The sequence below is a fragment of the Sitophilus oryzae genome, unplaced genomic scaffold, assembly GCF_002938485.1.
Source record: "Sitophilus oryzae breed Bouriz unplaced genomic scaffold, Soryzae_2.0 scaffold_1667_pilon_pilon, whole genome shotgun sequence".
Lineage (NCBI taxonomy): Eukaryota > Metazoa > Arthropoda > Insecta > Coleoptera > Curculionidae > Sitophilus > Sitophilus oryzae.
In genome coordinates this window covers 589,926-606,108 of record NW_022146355.1, presented here as the reverse complement: position 1 = coordinate 606,108, position 16,183 = coordinate 589,926, and the positions used below count along the sequence as shown (strand labels likewise).

General features: G+C 32.0%; 2 protein-coding genes across 2 annotated transcripts; both read right to left on the bottom strand.

The window, feature by feature from the left end:
• Nucleotides 1-453: 453 nt before the first annotated feature.
• LOC115880943 (putative inorganic phosphate cotransporter) lies at nt 454-4,231 on the bottom strand. Its single transcript, XM_030898280.1, has 8 exons — nt 4,082-4,231; nt 3,889-4,028; nt 1,857-2,169; nt 1,571-1,788; nt 1,366-1,515; nt 1,025-1,157; nt 727-971; nt 454-669 (listed from the first exon to the last, which is right to left on the bottom strand). Exons 1-8 carry the CDS (start codon nt 4,173-4,175, stop codon nt 496-498), a joined length of 1,467 nt encoding a protein of 488 aa, XP_030754140.1. The 5' UTR covers nt 4,176-4,231; the 3' UTR covers nt 454-495.
• A 2,880-nt stretch (nt 4,232-7,111) lies between these two features.
• Nucleotides 7,112-13,510, bottom strand: LOC115880952 (putative inorganic phosphate cotransporter). The gene is made up of 8 exons (XM_030898291.1): nt 13,104-13,510; nt 11,892-12,031; nt 11,524-11,836; nt 11,248-11,465; nt 11,042-11,191; nt 9,001-9,133; nt 8,578-8,822; nt 7,112-7,379 (listed from the first exon to the last, which is right to left on the bottom strand). Exons 1-8 carry the CDS (start codon nt 13,207-13,209, stop codon nt 7,209-7,211), a joined length of 1,476 nt encoding a protein of 491 aa, XP_030754151.1. The 5' UTR covers nt 13,210-13,510; the 3' UTR covers nt 7,112-7,208.
• Between the last annotated feature and the right edge of the window lie 2,673 nt (nt 13,511-16,183).

Below are 16,183 nucleotides of genomic sequence, written 5' to 3'. Positions count from 1 at the left end.
AAAAAAACTGGAAAATTTATAAAACGTATAGTAAAAAATCTCTATTACTATTTACTTTCGAAAAAAAAAAATGATTGAAGGCAAATATTCTAAATTTAATTCTGTACAAAAAATATATCTTTAGTTTTTTCGAAAAAAGTTATGCAAACGGAGATATTTGAAAAAGACGAAAAAATCTAAGATGGCGGCGGTTTTTTTCAAACTTCCCCCACTGGGAGTAAATGGGACTTTTGAGGGGTTTTTGTATAGGAGATCATTATCTACACATTCCCGTTGAGATCGGTTGGTTACTAATAATTTATTCTACCTCAACTTCCAGATTGACTGGCCTAATTCTCATCGTGTCAAATTTTCCAAGTAGTGTGATTGAAATGTGGTACTAAATATGGAGGAAAACAAATTACAAACTTGATAAATTTGTATTTTTAATTTTATTAAAAAATATATCACAGACATTATTTTCTTATAATACTACTAAAGTCTTTAATTATGTCACTAAATTCCCGTTAAACTGACAACGGAAATCTTTTTGTTCTTTGGCTGTTGTGGTATTTCGGGCCCATCCCACTCCTGCCTAGTTGCTGTCATGAAAACTAAATATATACTACCCCCAACAACAAGAAATCCAGCTGAAAACAGGAATAGTATCCTCCACATAGAAACATCGGTCTAAAATGAATCTCAATTAGTCAAAAATATATAAGATAACTAAAAAAATAATTTTACCGGGTCAGTAATAACCCACTGTGCAACTAGTGGACTCAGGATGGAAAAACACTGACCAATTCCATTCAAAAATCCAAATATTATTCCTGAGAACCTCGGGGACAGATCCAAATGCGCAACCGAGGGTCCTGCCATAGATGCTGACGTAAATACACCGTTTAAACTTAGTATAAAGACAGACCAGTGAGCTTGGGATGAATCCAAAAAGGACAGACATATTAGACAGGCAGAGTGACCAAAGATTGCTGGAAAAAGTTGATATAACACTCTATAACCTTAAATGTTATGTTAATATTACAAATCACTGAAAATATTCTTCGAGCTGTCAAAATTTTGACGTAGTTGTTGTTAATAAGCCAGTCAGATGTGTATCCTATAATTATACCTCCGATTAAACTGAAGATAGTGGGTATTGAAGTAACTAATCCACTCTAAAATTATAAAAGGGTATTTTTTAGTTCTTAAATTGATTAAAAATTATGAAATATTATTTTTATTATGATAATTATCAAAAAATTAGTAATCTCTTGACTAATTATCTGAGACAATAAGTGAATGTATGATAAAGCAGATCAGTTATTGTATTTATGCAAATCATTATTATAACAACTTAAAAACAATTAAAATTGCTATACTTACAGATTTGATATTGTAGTTCATCGCTTTGGACAAATAAGTTGGAATTTCGGTCATCATCAATCCGTAACACCATATAGAACTGGCATGCCATATCAGTAAGGCGTAGACTTGAACACAAGTAAATATTTTCTTCCACGGAACTGGTAAATGCTAAAAAATGTAACAAAAACAAATAAAAATACAAGACAGAAACTATAGTTCGTACCAATTCATCTTCTTGCTTTAAAGATGACTGAATATACTTTCTTTCCTCTTCAGTTATTCTAGGATCCTTCGCTGGACTGTCATAGCCGAACAAAATCCAGAAAATAGACCATACCAGGCCTAAGGATCCCATTATATAAAAGACGTAGGGCCATCCTAACCAACTCTCTGCTATGTAACCTGTTGCAGTGGATCCAAATATCGACCCCATACCAACACCTATTATTTTATTTCGAAACATATTTTATTTTACACCTTATTTTACTTAAAATTTATGGTAAACTCACCAGAAAATGCTATATTTCCTAAAGTACTTCTTTCTTCAAATGGCGCCCACTGTCCTAACATTACGTGAGTAGAAGGGTAAAGGAAGCTTTGCCCGAAGCCTTGAAATATTCTACATACAATCACCCCTGTTGAACCTAAATGTTCGGCTGCTAAAGGGATTAAAATATGGGCACAACAGTTGAAAAGGTATGCTGATAGTAGGAAATATTTTGGACCATAGGTTCTTCCCAAATATCCAGCTACAAGTTGCAACGATACGTAGCTCCAAAAGAATGAAGAGAGTATAATGCTTGTGTTTGACCAAGTATATGTCTGGAAAAAGTACAAACTTACTTATACAAAATATACTAAACAATATTTCTTCATTTAAAATAAAGGAGAATCATTGCATTCAGATTAGTTTCTAGATTCCTGCATATAAATTTACCAATACATATAATGCAGTATTCATTGCATTTCACAGCCATACTGATGGGTTTTAGAAATGTTTGACAGCCAATGTGCAATGGGAACATCAGTGTCGTGTTCTGTTGCGCAATGTTTTGTTTTGTTTGTTTTTGTATAAGTATTTGCGATGCCAAAGTTTACTGCTTACAATAAGAACCACTCAGAACAATTTTGACGATAATTTGTTGCAACTGAGGCTAATTTACTAACTATTTATGAGAAATTAAGAGCGATATCTATAAAAAATAGAAACATTATTGAGGATGCTTAGGTTAAATTCAGTTGTTAGAAGCTCAACTCCTCTAACAACTCAATCTTAAAATAATGAAAAGAGAATTAATAGTTATGTTGAAAAAGGGCTAAAGATGAATATGTTTATCATCAACTCATAAATAAAATTTGAATAGAATGTAATTAAATATATGGATAATGCGTTGGTATTGGAATATATTCTTATTTTTGTCCTTCTTCAAATGGATTTTCAATAATTGGATCATATTTTTTTTTAACTAAAAATATTTTGTTTTCTATCGAATACCAAGCATTTCTACTAACAACAGGCTTTGTACGCTGAATGTAAAAAGATAATAGTAGTTATAGTGACAAATAAAAATAGTTATTGAGTATATGATAAAGTATCCAGTAGTATCCAGATAGTATCTAAGCAATAAATCAAATAAAAATTTCCCCTCCAATTAAGAAATACCAACCACCACTATCTACGGTGGCTTTTTGATTTGATTTGTTTCATCAAAAGTGTACAAGACAATCTATCTTTATACATGATAAATTTTACAATATTTATAACAAAGGTTTGAACCAAACGTTGGCTCCAACGGTGGACACATTGTCTGAAGGAAGACTTTGGCAAACATTTCAAATTAAAACATTTAGGGCAACATAACCAACAACACTGGAACCGCATATTCTGGAGCCGACTTTAGATTATATTTGACGTGAATTGTAAATTAGTATTAAATAGTCTTAATACAAGTTTTACATAATCAGTGTTCAGTGTTATTATAGATATTATGATTATATCTCGAAAACTGCCGAACTTATTGAAAGATTATCTTAAAAACTGTAAATTTAACAATCGTCAACTTGTTATACAGGGCGAGCTTTAAACAAGTGCAAATATTTTTTGGGCTGGTAGATCTCGATAAAAGAAACATACTTTCTCTTTACCATTTTTCAAAATAACCGAGATATTTTGCTTTGAAAATTAAAAATATATTTTTACTTAAATTTTGAGAACCACTGGATCTTTTTGGGGTTTTCTTTTTTGTAAATTTAATCTATTACACATTATGTTTCCATATTATGAAGATATTAAGTTTTTTTTAACTAAAAAATAAAAAATTCCAAAAAAGCAGTGTTTGTGCAGTCAAAATATACTACCCCTAAAAATATTAGCACTTATTTAAATCTCACCCTGTATAAAGAGAAGAATTTTGAAGTACCTGTTTCAAGGCTGAAGTATTTTTGAAATTATTATTTAGGGTCATGCAGTAATTATTAATTTAGTAGTTATTCTCTTAAGTTTACTAGGATTGTATCAACGTTAAAAACAATAGTACTTACTGGTACTTCTGGATTTGGACTAGTCGAATTATCAACCATAGCTACAATGGCAACTGATAGATTTGTCCTCATGGCTATTGCAAAAGTCAGACCGGACATAACCAGAACACATTGCATGTGACGAGAACCAAATTTTGGGCCTAAGGATTATGCAATTTTTATAATTCAATATATTTAATATTCGACTATTTACCTTTGTTTGGTATCGTTTTATTACTGAAACCAGTCACTTTATTCTCAAAGCTTTTTCTTTCAACATTAATAATATTATCGTTTTTGAGACCCATTCTTGTTTCTTCCCACCGGATAGTTAGTTCAATAGTGACAGGAAATTTGGAAAGATCTGAAATTTGAATAGCTATCCCGTTTAAATATTTTGCATAATCAAACACAGCCTACATTGTGCCGATGATAAGTATGATAATTTGTTTGATTACAAATTAATTTGATTATATTTTAAGTATGTATTCAATTATTTCTTAATTACATAGCCAAATATTTAAAATACACAAACAGTTATATTTTTCAGTTGTAACAAAAACACTTGATGAAAAATGCCATGTGATTATGTTTATTGGTGAAGTTCTTGAAACTGTGAGGGTAATATAGGATTGGAAAATAATCTAACTTTAATCACTGGTATTTAAAAATTACTGAACGTATATAATAGGCTAACAGCCCGTTCATACGGTACGTTTTCGAATGTTTTGTCGAATCGATAAAAATATTGAATGCTAATACAATGCTGCAATTTTTTTTTGAGTGTTTTACCGTTGAGAGAGCCATATGAAATAATACTGCGTGTGTTTGCGAAACCATTAATAATTTTGAAATACTTTAAATACAAAAAATGTTCATTTTTTAATTCTCCCTCTAATAAAAAATAATATAGAGGGTGTTCCATTTAAAAAAAAAAACAAAGAAAAATTATTTTATATTTTAGAAAGTTTGGCGTAGAATTTTGAACATCCTGTAAGATTTAAGATTACGATATTCATAGCAAAGTTAAGTATAGACCATCTAAAGTAAATACCTAATATAGTTTTGATCTCAGGGCAGTTCTTGTATTTGTTTTTGTATAAGGTTGAAAAATATAAATTATTTATTTATTTATTAATATCTTTGAAACTATCGAAATATATTTATTCATATCTTATAGGATTATGTAAAGTGATCTGAAAGGAAGGCAAAAATGTAATAATATACTGGGTATTCAATTTATAAAAAAAAATCATCCCGATCCACCAACATTTTTTTGAGTCACCCTATAGAAGTTAAAATATTTTCCTCAAATACATCCTTGTACATACTTTAGGTTTACACTTAAACAAAATCGTTTTTTATTCTAGGAGCTACAGATGCCCGACGCATTATTGCCGGACCCTGTAGAAGCATTTTGTTTTATTTCTGTAGAATCATTCACAGAAGTTAGATACACTATTTTTTGGTTGCATATACAGGGTGAGTCTTAAATAAGTGACAAAAATGACAAAAAAACGTTTTTTGGAATTGATTTTTTTGAAAATCAATTTTATTTTTTCCTGTTGTTACTTTAAAGAAAATCAAAAAACTAATTGCACATTTTCATAGCCACTTTATTAGGGCTATCTGATAGTATTTTTAGATTTTCAAATTAGCTAATAATTTGTGAGTGAGTTTTTTAAATACGGACCAGCATTTTTTATTTTCGGTTTTGAAAGAACTCGGTCTCCTGAGTACAATGATATGCCACACTTTATACTTTTTTTTGTTTTTGGTACCTTAACAACAAAAAACTATATAATTAGTATTTAAAATAATTTCAAGTCCGATTCTGTTTTTTTAATTCTTTAATCTGATTATATTCATTGTAATATACATATTGATCAGCGCTAATTAACATTGAATAAGGAAAATCGAGCCAATTGGACGATTCAAATAAATTATATCCAGGTCAGCAATTTAAATATATGTATTATTTTTATTTGTTTTATTGTGAATTTGAAATCTCAATGTGCGATCTAATAATATGCATAATATTCATCGTAGTTATTATAAATAAATGAACTTCTACAAACTAGTTTCTAATGTTCTACGAAAGGGTTACAACCCTCCCTATTGCACGAATTTATTTTTCGTTCAATTTTATTTATAGCTCTTTGAACTTTCTTCTTATACTTTCGAAAGCATTTTATACTCTTAATGTTGAGATGTATTGATTTCACTTTTACAAATGACGTGAAGTAATGTATTCATTTGTATATTATTTTTTATTATTTTATTGCATATTTTTTTTAAGTTTGAAAGCTTATCGATATTGTAACGATGAATAGATTAAATATTTAAAAAAAAACAGAGCCGGACTTGAAATTTGTTTAAATAAATAATTGTGTTCAAATCTCTGAAACAAAAAAATATTAAGTGTGGCATATCATTGTATTCAGGAGACCGAGTTCTTTCAAAATATGAAATAAAAAATGCATGTCCGTATTTAAAAAAATTAAGTTGGCCTCTGTATCTCACAAATTATCAGCTAATTTGAAAATCTAAAAATACTATCAGATAGCCCTCATAAAGTGGCTATGAGAATCTGCAATTTGTTTTTTGATTTTCTTAAAAGTAACGACGGGAAAAAATAAAATTCATTTTTAAAAAAATCCGTTTTTTCCAAGAAACTCAGCAATCCAAAAATTTTGAAAACTTTTTTGATGGCATCTTGGTGAACATCCCAAAGCGCAACTTTGCCCCAATTTAACCATGTTCGTATCTATTACGGTTACCGAGATACCAATGCTCGTACCTCGAATTTGTAGCACCCTGTATATGTTTTTAATTTCTATGGGTTTCTTAGCCAAGTTATATTTCTGTTGTCAAAAATTCCTAACATATGCGTTTTACTTTATTTTTGTGCCCGTTCTTGAAAATTAATGAAATTGTTTGTTCACAAGTTTGAATATATTTTACAGTGTTAAAATAACAAGCTTTTTATAAAATCTCTTCATCATGTATTTTAAACTGAAAAAAAATTGGGGTTCGTCGGACCCCAGCACGCCATAAGCGTTACAAAAGTTCACCACGCCAGTTGAGGGTTAAAAGGCGGAAGTCAAGGCAAAATTAATTTTTAAAAAGACCGATTAACATCTGGCAACCCTGTTTATTTACAAAAATCCGAAAAGAATGGGGAAATACAAAGAAATCTGTCTTTTAAACTTTTTTATTGCAAATAATAATCGGTAATTATTTTATGTTTAATTAAATAATAATATATTAAAACTAATATCACAGACCAATAAATAAAATAACAAAACTTAACAACATTTAATCTAGTCTTATTAACGATGCTAGATTCCTGTGAGACTAACCGTCGAAATTTTCCTAATTTTGCTTTGACGTGTCTCCGGTCCATCCCAGGGTTGTCGGTCAGCTGTTATAAATATTACATAGACCACTCCTCCAACAATGGCGAATCCGGCAGAACCGAGAAACAGCATTCTCCACTTAAGCGGATCGGTCTAAAATAACATAGATATTAAAGTTGAAGCAAATAAGTAGTTTTTTTTAATTTCAATTTTTGAGATTAAACCCAAAAAATTGTTATTTTAAATTATTTTTTTTGGTTGGATATTGATCAAAATTAAATTCCTATTTGAAACCCTTCGGCAGATTTCCTGAATATATTTCTAAGGGTTTTGAATAAGTGTAGTTCTGAGGAACAACAATTAATTTCGGAGATATAACGAAAATCATCTGAATAAAAAATTTAACATTTTATTTTTCACAAATAAAGCAAGTATTGGTTTCTATTTTTTTTAAACCGTTTATTTTAGGTATAGGAACATGAATAATCAAACAGTAAAGAATTGAAAAACCTTTTCACTAGCGAAATAAAAAAGTGGGTTTCTATTTGAAAAAAAAATATTTATGACATTTTTTTGACAGTTTGTTCCTCCAAAAATTGGAAACTTTTTTTTTCGCAAAAACGGTTACTAATGTTTGGTATAGAGTGTTTGTTATCAAAATTCACAAAATTTTACAGAGAATTAAAGTATGTAATAAAAAATGAGAGTACTCATTTAAAATAAGAAAGTTGCTGTCAACTTCCGGTATTTCCGGAAGTGCCGTCATATTGAAAATATTTTTAATTCATAGATCTCGTTGTCAAACAATGATGTGCAAAAAATCTCCGATCTAGATGTTGTGGTTCTCTAGAAACTTCTAATGCACGCTCAGCTTGGGACACCCTGTATAGGTACATTTTGCTTTATAAATTTAAAAAGAAATATATTAAATTTATATTTATAATATTGTTACGTAAGATATCTTCTAACAAACTTTTTTGGTATAAAACCAGTTTATGAAACCTTAATATGCGTTTTATTTTCAAAGTTTATTAGAAATAGTAACCTACCCTATATTTTTTTTATTTATTTTGAGACGCTTATTCAAAAATTAAATTAGAAAATATTCAGATTAAATCTAGTTATTTTATTATCTCGTTTTGTTTAGTGTCATCATTATGTAAAACTGATTTAATATTAAAAATACAATCGTATTATTTATTTTTAGTTTGTTTTGACGCTTGTGACAAGAACTAATAAATATTTAAATTTCTTTCTTGTCAATCAAACGGGTAAAATCAGAATAGCCAACTACTTCAACCATTTTGGATAGAACTGTACTATTTTTTAATATTTTGAGTGAATAACCTACCAGATCGGTAATCAGCCATTGGCATAATAACGGTCCAGCTATCGAGAATATTTGAGATGTTCCATTCAACAGTCCAAAGAGAACTCCAGAAAATCTTGGGGAAATGTCCAAATGGCTCACGGAGCCTCCAGCTAATATTCCAGCGCTAACCATACCCATCAAGCCCAGAACCAAGATAGACATGTGAGGATTAGATGGCTCCAGATATCCAAGCCAAATCAGACATCCGGCAAGACCAAACGTTGCTATAAGAAATTTGTTACTATATGTCTACTTTTAAAGAAAGTTATTTCTGCATAATTACTGAAAATGCTGAACATTAATTAAAAACTGAAATATTGTTTTATAAAAAAGTATTTCCAGAGTTTGTAGAAAAAAAAAATTTAATCTATAATATATATAGAAAACATATTTTGGCATTACCTATTGAGTTGAACAAACGTCGTGACGTCACTGTTGATAGATATTTGTTTCTGATGATCCAGTCAGACAAGGGTCCTGTAAGTAGTGCAAACACAAAAGTGGCTGCTGTCGAGACAGAGGCAACCAATCCACTCTGAAAATAAGGTTAAAATATTTTAATATTAATTCACTTATTCAAAATTATTAGAATATTTAATATTTTTAAATATCAAATACATCTTTTCCTTATTAGTAAATATAAAGTTTATGACATTTTTTTCATTTGTTATGAGTGTATTATTAATAATTTTAATACGCTGATGACTGCGCTGTAGTTGCAAAAATGTTACAGCAGTTAAAAGAAATACTGAACACATATACCTGAGCATACAAGACTTTGGGCCTTAAGCTGAACATCCATAAAACTCCTGACTTTGATAAAGTCTTTCCCTGAAAATCATAACACTGCTATAAAAATCGCAGAAGAACTATTGGCAGTTTGATTTCAGGAAAGCCTAATATCGACTCTGAAGTTTAGCGCAGGATTAGCAGCGCCTCGAGAGCATTCTGGTTTGGTTCTAAAACCATGACTTGAACACCCATGTTATATGGAAGCAAAACCTGGGTGTCGTACCGCTGGCACACGAACGCATTAAACAAGTTACAACAGAGACACTATAAAGAACTGTCAATTATCACATGGTACCACCATGTCTGAAACGTATCGGTCATGATTACTAAATGCCGCTTAAGATGTGCAGCTCATGTCTGCGAGATGTAACAGAACTGCCTACCGAAATCTCTTCTTTACCGTGAGCTTGTTGATGGTAAGAAGAAACCATGTAGATAGCTCAAAAAGGTACAAGGATATTTCCCATGAAAACTTAGAAGGGTAAACTCAGTTAACAATGAGAACCAAAAAGTAAAGAGGCAACAAAGTAATGAGATTTTTGAATGTCCCGAGTGCAGAAGAGAAATAACATCACGTATCGGGCTTTTCAGTCACAGTAAAGCTCATTAAAGAAAATGCCTTGTGTAACCATCGTCTCATCATCATCATCATCATCGCGCAGCCCCCTTTCACGTCCATAGTTGAACATAGGCCTCCTCTAAACGTCTCCAGTTCTCGCGGTTTTTAGCTGTTGCAATCCAGTTAGTTGTTATTCGTTTCAGGTTGTCGGTCCATCGGGTGGGAGGTCTGCCTTGGCTACTCTTGTCGGCTCTTGGTCTCCACTCTATAAGTCTTTTGGTCCATCTCCCGTCTACCATTCTAGTAATGTGTCCAGTCCATCTCCACTTTTGTTTTGTGATTCGCTGGATAATGTCATCCACTCCCGTACGTCGGCGTATCTCTTTATTTCTTACTCGATCTCTCAAAGTCAGGCCAATCATAGATCTCTCCATCCGCTTCTGTGTCACTCTCAATTTTTCTGCGGTTGCTTTTGTTAGAGCGAGTGTCTCTGCGCCATAGGTCAAAACCGGGAGGATACATTGGTTAAATACCTTTCTTTTCAGGTGTATTAGGATATTTGCTCTAAAGATGTCCCTCATTTTTCCGTAAGCCGCCCATCCCAAGGTAATTCGTCTAGCCAGTTCACAGGTTTGGTTATCTCTGCTTATTTTGATCTCATGGCCCAAGTATACATATTTGTGGACTAATTCTATTCTGTTGTTGTGAATTTGTATGTGTTCGCTGGGCACCATATTAGTCATTATCTTAGTCTTGTCAAAATTTATTGTTAGTCCAATCTCGTGTAATGCATCGTTAAGTTCTTGAAGCATGTCTTTGATCTCTCCCAGACTATCTGACACTATAACGATATCATCCGCAAAGCGTAGGTGGTTGAGTCGCCAACCATCGTCTGATGCGTTTCAAATATTCGTCAGCGAGTAATGGCAGTATGTAAGTATTAATAATTAATATTATATAATTATTAATATATTAAAAATTGACTTATTTGGGATATTAAAGTATTTCAAAATTCCAATCTTAAAAATATTATCTTAATTTTTTTTAATATGTTTAAAAAAAACTTATCGGCAAAACAAAAAAAACACTCACCGATTGCACACTATATTTCATTACTTTCGATAGATATGTTGGCATTTCAGCCATCATTGTGTTATAGCACCACACGTTACTAAAGTACCACAACAGCAAAGCATACATCGGTACAAAATTGAAAATCTTCTTCCATGGTACCGGTATTTGCTAAAATAATCTAATTTCAGTATGTGTCTTGTAAAACATGGCATTAAAGTCTTTACAATGTTGCTTTCTTGTTTTAAAGATGCCTGGATATATTTTTTCTCTTCTTTTGTTATTCTGGGATGCGTATCCGGGCTGCTTTGACCAAAAATAGTCCATAATACAGACCACGCTAGACCGAGCGAACCCATTAGGTAAAACAAAAACGGCCAACCTAACCAACTTTCGCAAATGTATCCAGCTGACACTGATCCAAATATTGAACCAAGATATATTCCTAAAATACCAACGAAATCCAAATATATTTATGATAAAAATTAGTGGTTTTCATTTACCTGACCACATTATGTTTCCTAAAGTTGTTCTTTCTTCAAATGGTACCCAGGTACCCAGTATAACATGGCCTGATGGGTACAAAAAACTCTGACCAAAACCTTGTATAATTCTGCACAATATCACTCCAGTCGATCCCAAATGTTCAGCCGCTAAAGGAATCAATAACTGACCGATACAGTTGACTATATAAGCTCCTAGAAGGAAATATTTAACACCGTATGTTCTTCCTACGTAACCAGCAACCACTTGGAGGGTGATATAACTCCAGAATATTGAGGATAAAATTACACTTGTGTTTTTCCAGTCATAGGTCTGAAAATTATTCATTTTTATTATAAAAATTTAGATTTTTTTCAAAATGTTTTACCGGTATATTTGGATTTGGACTGGCAGTGCTATTTGTCATTGCTACAATTGCCACTGAGAGGTTTGTTCTCATGCCAATAGCTAGGGTTATTCCAACCATCATTAAGATAATTTGAACATAGCGACATCCAAAAGTAGGGCCTAGAATATATATTTTAGTAAAAAAATATATACTGGGTGGTCCGAACTGTATTCCGGAAACTTCGGCAGCATATTCTGCAGATAAAAATAAGTAAACATTTTAGAATAAATGTGTGTCCTAAAATGCTTAATTTCGGAGATACAGAGTGCAGAAGTTTCATTTTTATTTGGATTTTTTCGAAATAATTTATGAAGGTACGTAAATATTTAGATGAAAATTGTTGTCTGGGATTTTTTGACATGAGAAATTTGATTTTGATGTCAATATGACTCCCACTTGTAGAGGGCAACACCTACATATTTTTTAACTTGTTTGAAGAGTAATAACTTTTCGTCCGTACCTGTATAAAACGACCGACTAAAAAAAATATACATTTACGACGCTTTTTACGTAAAAAAGGTCTCTTGGCAAAAATTGCTATGAGTAATACGAGCTCAAGATATTTGGAATCGAATAAAAAAATTATGATTAATTTGAAAAAATGCAAATTTCCCAAATTTATTATTTCAGTCAAATAACTATCTACTCAACGTGTTTATTTTTTGTTAATAATGACATGTGTTGACTATTTCCATTCTAAATATCTTGAGAACGGTAGCTCGTAGCCATTTTTTCCAAGAGACATTTTTTACGTAAAAAGTCACGGAAATGAATATTTTTTCACTCAGTAGTTTTATACAAGAACGGACAAAAAGTTATTAGTTTTCAAAAGGGTTAAAACACATGTAGGTGGCGCCCCCTACAAATAGGAGTCATATTGACATCAAAATCAAATTTATCATGTCAAAAAACCTACAAACACCAATTTTTATCCAAATATTGACGTTACTTCAGAAATTATTTGGAAAAAATTGAAATAAAAATGAAAGTTCTACACCCTGTATCTCCGAATCTAAGTATTTTAGGACATACATTTATTCTAAAATTTTTACTTATTTTTATCTGCAGAATATGCTATAGAATATAGTTCGGACCACCCTGTATATAGATGAAAATTGCAGTTTAAAATTATCACTTTTTATAGTTTTTTTTTTATTTTGGTAATAAAATAACTAGAATTGAGTAACTTACCTTTATCCGTAATTTCTTCTTCAATTTTGTTAGGCTTTATTTCCATTATCTGTAACTTGGTGTCGTTGATTTGAACACTAACTTTTTTCTTAGCGAGAGAAGCCATTTTGCCGATTTTTTGCTGAAGCTTGCAGCGAAAAAATTCTTTATTGATGACTAGTTTCGAGAAATGGAGTAAATTGACGAGTGAAACGTTTCAACTGTTGCTGGTACGTATTTAAGTGTTTTATACAGTTCAACACTTGTTGCCGGCGAGATAAAATGTTGTTTGCCGTTTGATTTTGATTATGATTAAGTATAGCTTTCTTCAATTACCTCATAATCGGACGAAGATTACATAAATAATCGAAAATCGATGAAATTAATTACTTTATAATACATATTTGTTAATTATTGTAGAAATAATGAGGTTCTTGAAGAGATACCTACTTGAGTATTTAGCAAGAAATATGAATGATAAATTGGTGAATGGTCGTAAAGTAAATAGATTACTTAGTGCATACAAGGCGTTTAATTTAAGATTACAGTTTATACTTAAATTAATAATAATTAGTTGCAATAATTAGTTTTTTGAAAACATTTTGGATTTTTTTAGGTTTTAGTTAAAAACATATTTCTTAATAATATGACAACATACGTAATGGATTAAATTTACAATAAAGAAAACCCTGAAAAGATTCAGTTGTTCTCAAACCCTCATGTTGCCATATTATCAAGACATTCTTCTTCTTTTTAAAGTGCCTTCTCCATTCAGTGAAGATCGGCAACAACCATGGCAAATTCCTCTCTATTTTTCGCTCTTCTCAGCAAAGTATGTGAATCCAGGCCTGTCCAATCTCTAATGTTCTTCAGCCAGGAGCATTGCCGTCGTCCGGGTCCGCGCTTTCCATCAATTTTACCCTCGATGATGAGCTGAAGGAATTCATACTTGCTATGTCTCATGATATGGCCCAAATAGGCTGCTTTCCTCTTTTTTATTATGTCGAGGAGTTCTCGGTCCTTGTTCATTTGATTTAGAACTCGTTCATTCGAGACACGGTCAGTCCATGGTATTCTCAGCATTCTGCGATATACCCAGATCTCAAATGCTTCCAACTTATTTATTGCGCTTACTTCGAGTGTCCACGACTCAATCCCGTAGAGAAGTGTGGAAAGTACGTAGCACTTGACGAAGTTTTCTTTTATATGGATGTTGAGAGGTTTATCGCACAGTAGGTTCCTCAATTTTAGAAAGTTTGATCTAGCCATCTCAATTCGAGCTCTGATCTCAATGTCTGGGTTTAGGTCTTCACTAATCCAACTGCCGAAATATCTAAACTTTGAGACTCTTGCTATTGGTGTCCCACCTACGACTACCTCCGTTGTCTGTCTTGCATCTCTATTTATCACCATGACTTTTGTTTTGTTTGTATTTATCCTGAGACCCATTGAGTCGCCCACCGAGGACAGTCTATCAAGAAGTCTTTGCAGGCCCTCAGTGGTGTCTGCAATAACGACGGTATCATCAGCATATCTCATGTTGTTAATCAGCCTGCCATTCACTTTTATGCCGTCTTCTGATCCCTCAAGCGCATTTCGAAATATTAGTTCGGAGTACATATTGAAGAGCATAGGGCTCAATACGCATCCTTGCCTAACTCCACACTTGATAGGTATTGCTGTTGTTTCAGTGTCCTGTAGTTTTACTGTAGCTACTTGTTGTTCGTATAGCTTTTGGATAATTTTCAGGTCTTGAGTATCCAGGCCTCTTCTTTCAAGGATGCTCAGCAATTCCCTGTGGTTGACGCAGTCGAATGCCTTCGTGTAGTCTATGAAGCATAGGTGTACCTCCTTTCGTTGATCTCTGCACTTCTGCAAAAGCACCGATAGCGCAAACAGGGCTTCTCTCGTCCCCAGTCCCTCGCGAAATCCCATTTGCTGTTCACTTATGTCTAGCTCACATTTTCTTCGGATTCGATTATGCAGAACCTTTAAAAACAACTTTAGGACTTGACTCATCAGACTTATTAAAAGAAACTGATCACATCTTTTTGCACCAGTTTTTTTAGGAATAGGTATAAATGTCGACCTTAGCCAGTCCTGCGGTATGTTTCCGGTATTGTATACAGAATTGAAGAGGTTTACCAATAACTTTAAATTGTCTCCGTTTATTAGTTTTATCAATTCTGGGTAGATGTTGTCCGGTCCAGCTGCTTTCCCGTTTTTGGTGTTCTTTAAAGCTCTCTCGATTTCTGAGATCATTATATCTGGACCATTTTCAATTTCTATTTGGGAGTGAAAAGAGGGGCCACCGTCATCGAACAGTTCCCTTATGTAATTTAATCAAGACATTATGTTTTTTAATTAAAAATTTAAAAAAACTCCAATTTTTTTCAAAAAAAATCGCAAAAAAACGAAATGTTTCTGAGGTGTAAACATAAAACTTACTAAAGATATTTGCACTTATTTAAGATTGAACTGAGATATACCATATTCATTTATTAAACAAGATATCAAATTGCTAAATATTTAATAATGATAATAGTAACGAGTTTTATCCGTGTGGGGTATTTGAATACCTCACAGATATCTTGGGAAGGAAATAAAACATACATGCCTTTTTTAACTATAGTGTTCATGTGTGTGTGTGCTAGAAGATCGCATCACCAACATTTAAGAAATACTTTATACTATGTTTAACATCTTTTTTGGATATTGAGGAACCATCAAGATCTACTAAATAACATCGTTTTGAAATATTACAGGTACAAAAAAATGGCCAAAAATGATAAAGCAAGGTATTATTTGTATCCCAGAAATTCCCAAAACGTTAAGCATTTTTTGTTTGTTAGGCAAATTTGTTTATTAGTATGTCACTGCTGACAAGTTGGTCTCCATTGGATTAACCCAGCGGTGTTTATAAAAAACAACTATTTAATTTTGTAGATTTTCTTACAGTACAAGTGGTGAAATACACATAGAACTTTTTTGGAGAGATGAATCCGCCACAGTAGTATAGATATTTTTTAAGAAAAAGGTATTAATACAAAAACAATTATTATATTTTAATTTAATATTAATTTAACAACATGAAAAGGAAG

Coding starts and splice junctions, on each gene's coding strand:
- LOC115880943 (XM_030898280.1), bottom strand. CDS start 4,175: ATGGGTCTCAAAAACGATAATATTATTAATGTTGAAAGAAAAAGCTTT. Junction 1,789..1,856: donor AGGAAATATAGCATTTTCTG/GTGAGTTTACCA, acceptor ATAAAATAATAG/GTGTTGGTATGGGGTCGATA. Junction 972..1,024: donor AAGAATATTTTCAGTGATTT/GTAATATTAACA, acceptor AACTTTTTCCAG/CAATCTTTGGTCACTCTGCC.
- LOC115880952 (XM_030898291.1), bottom strand. CDS start 13,209: ATGGCTTCTCTCGCTAAGAAAAAAGTTAGTGTTCAAATCAACGACACC. Junction 11,192..11,247: donor TAAAACAAGAAAGCAACATT/GTAAAGACTTTA, acceptor AGATTATTTTAG/CAAATACCGGTACCATGGAA. Junction 9,134..11,041: donor TGAAATATAGTGTGCAATCG/GTGAGTGTTTTT, acceptor CCTTATTTTCAG/AGTGGATTGGTTGCCTCTGT.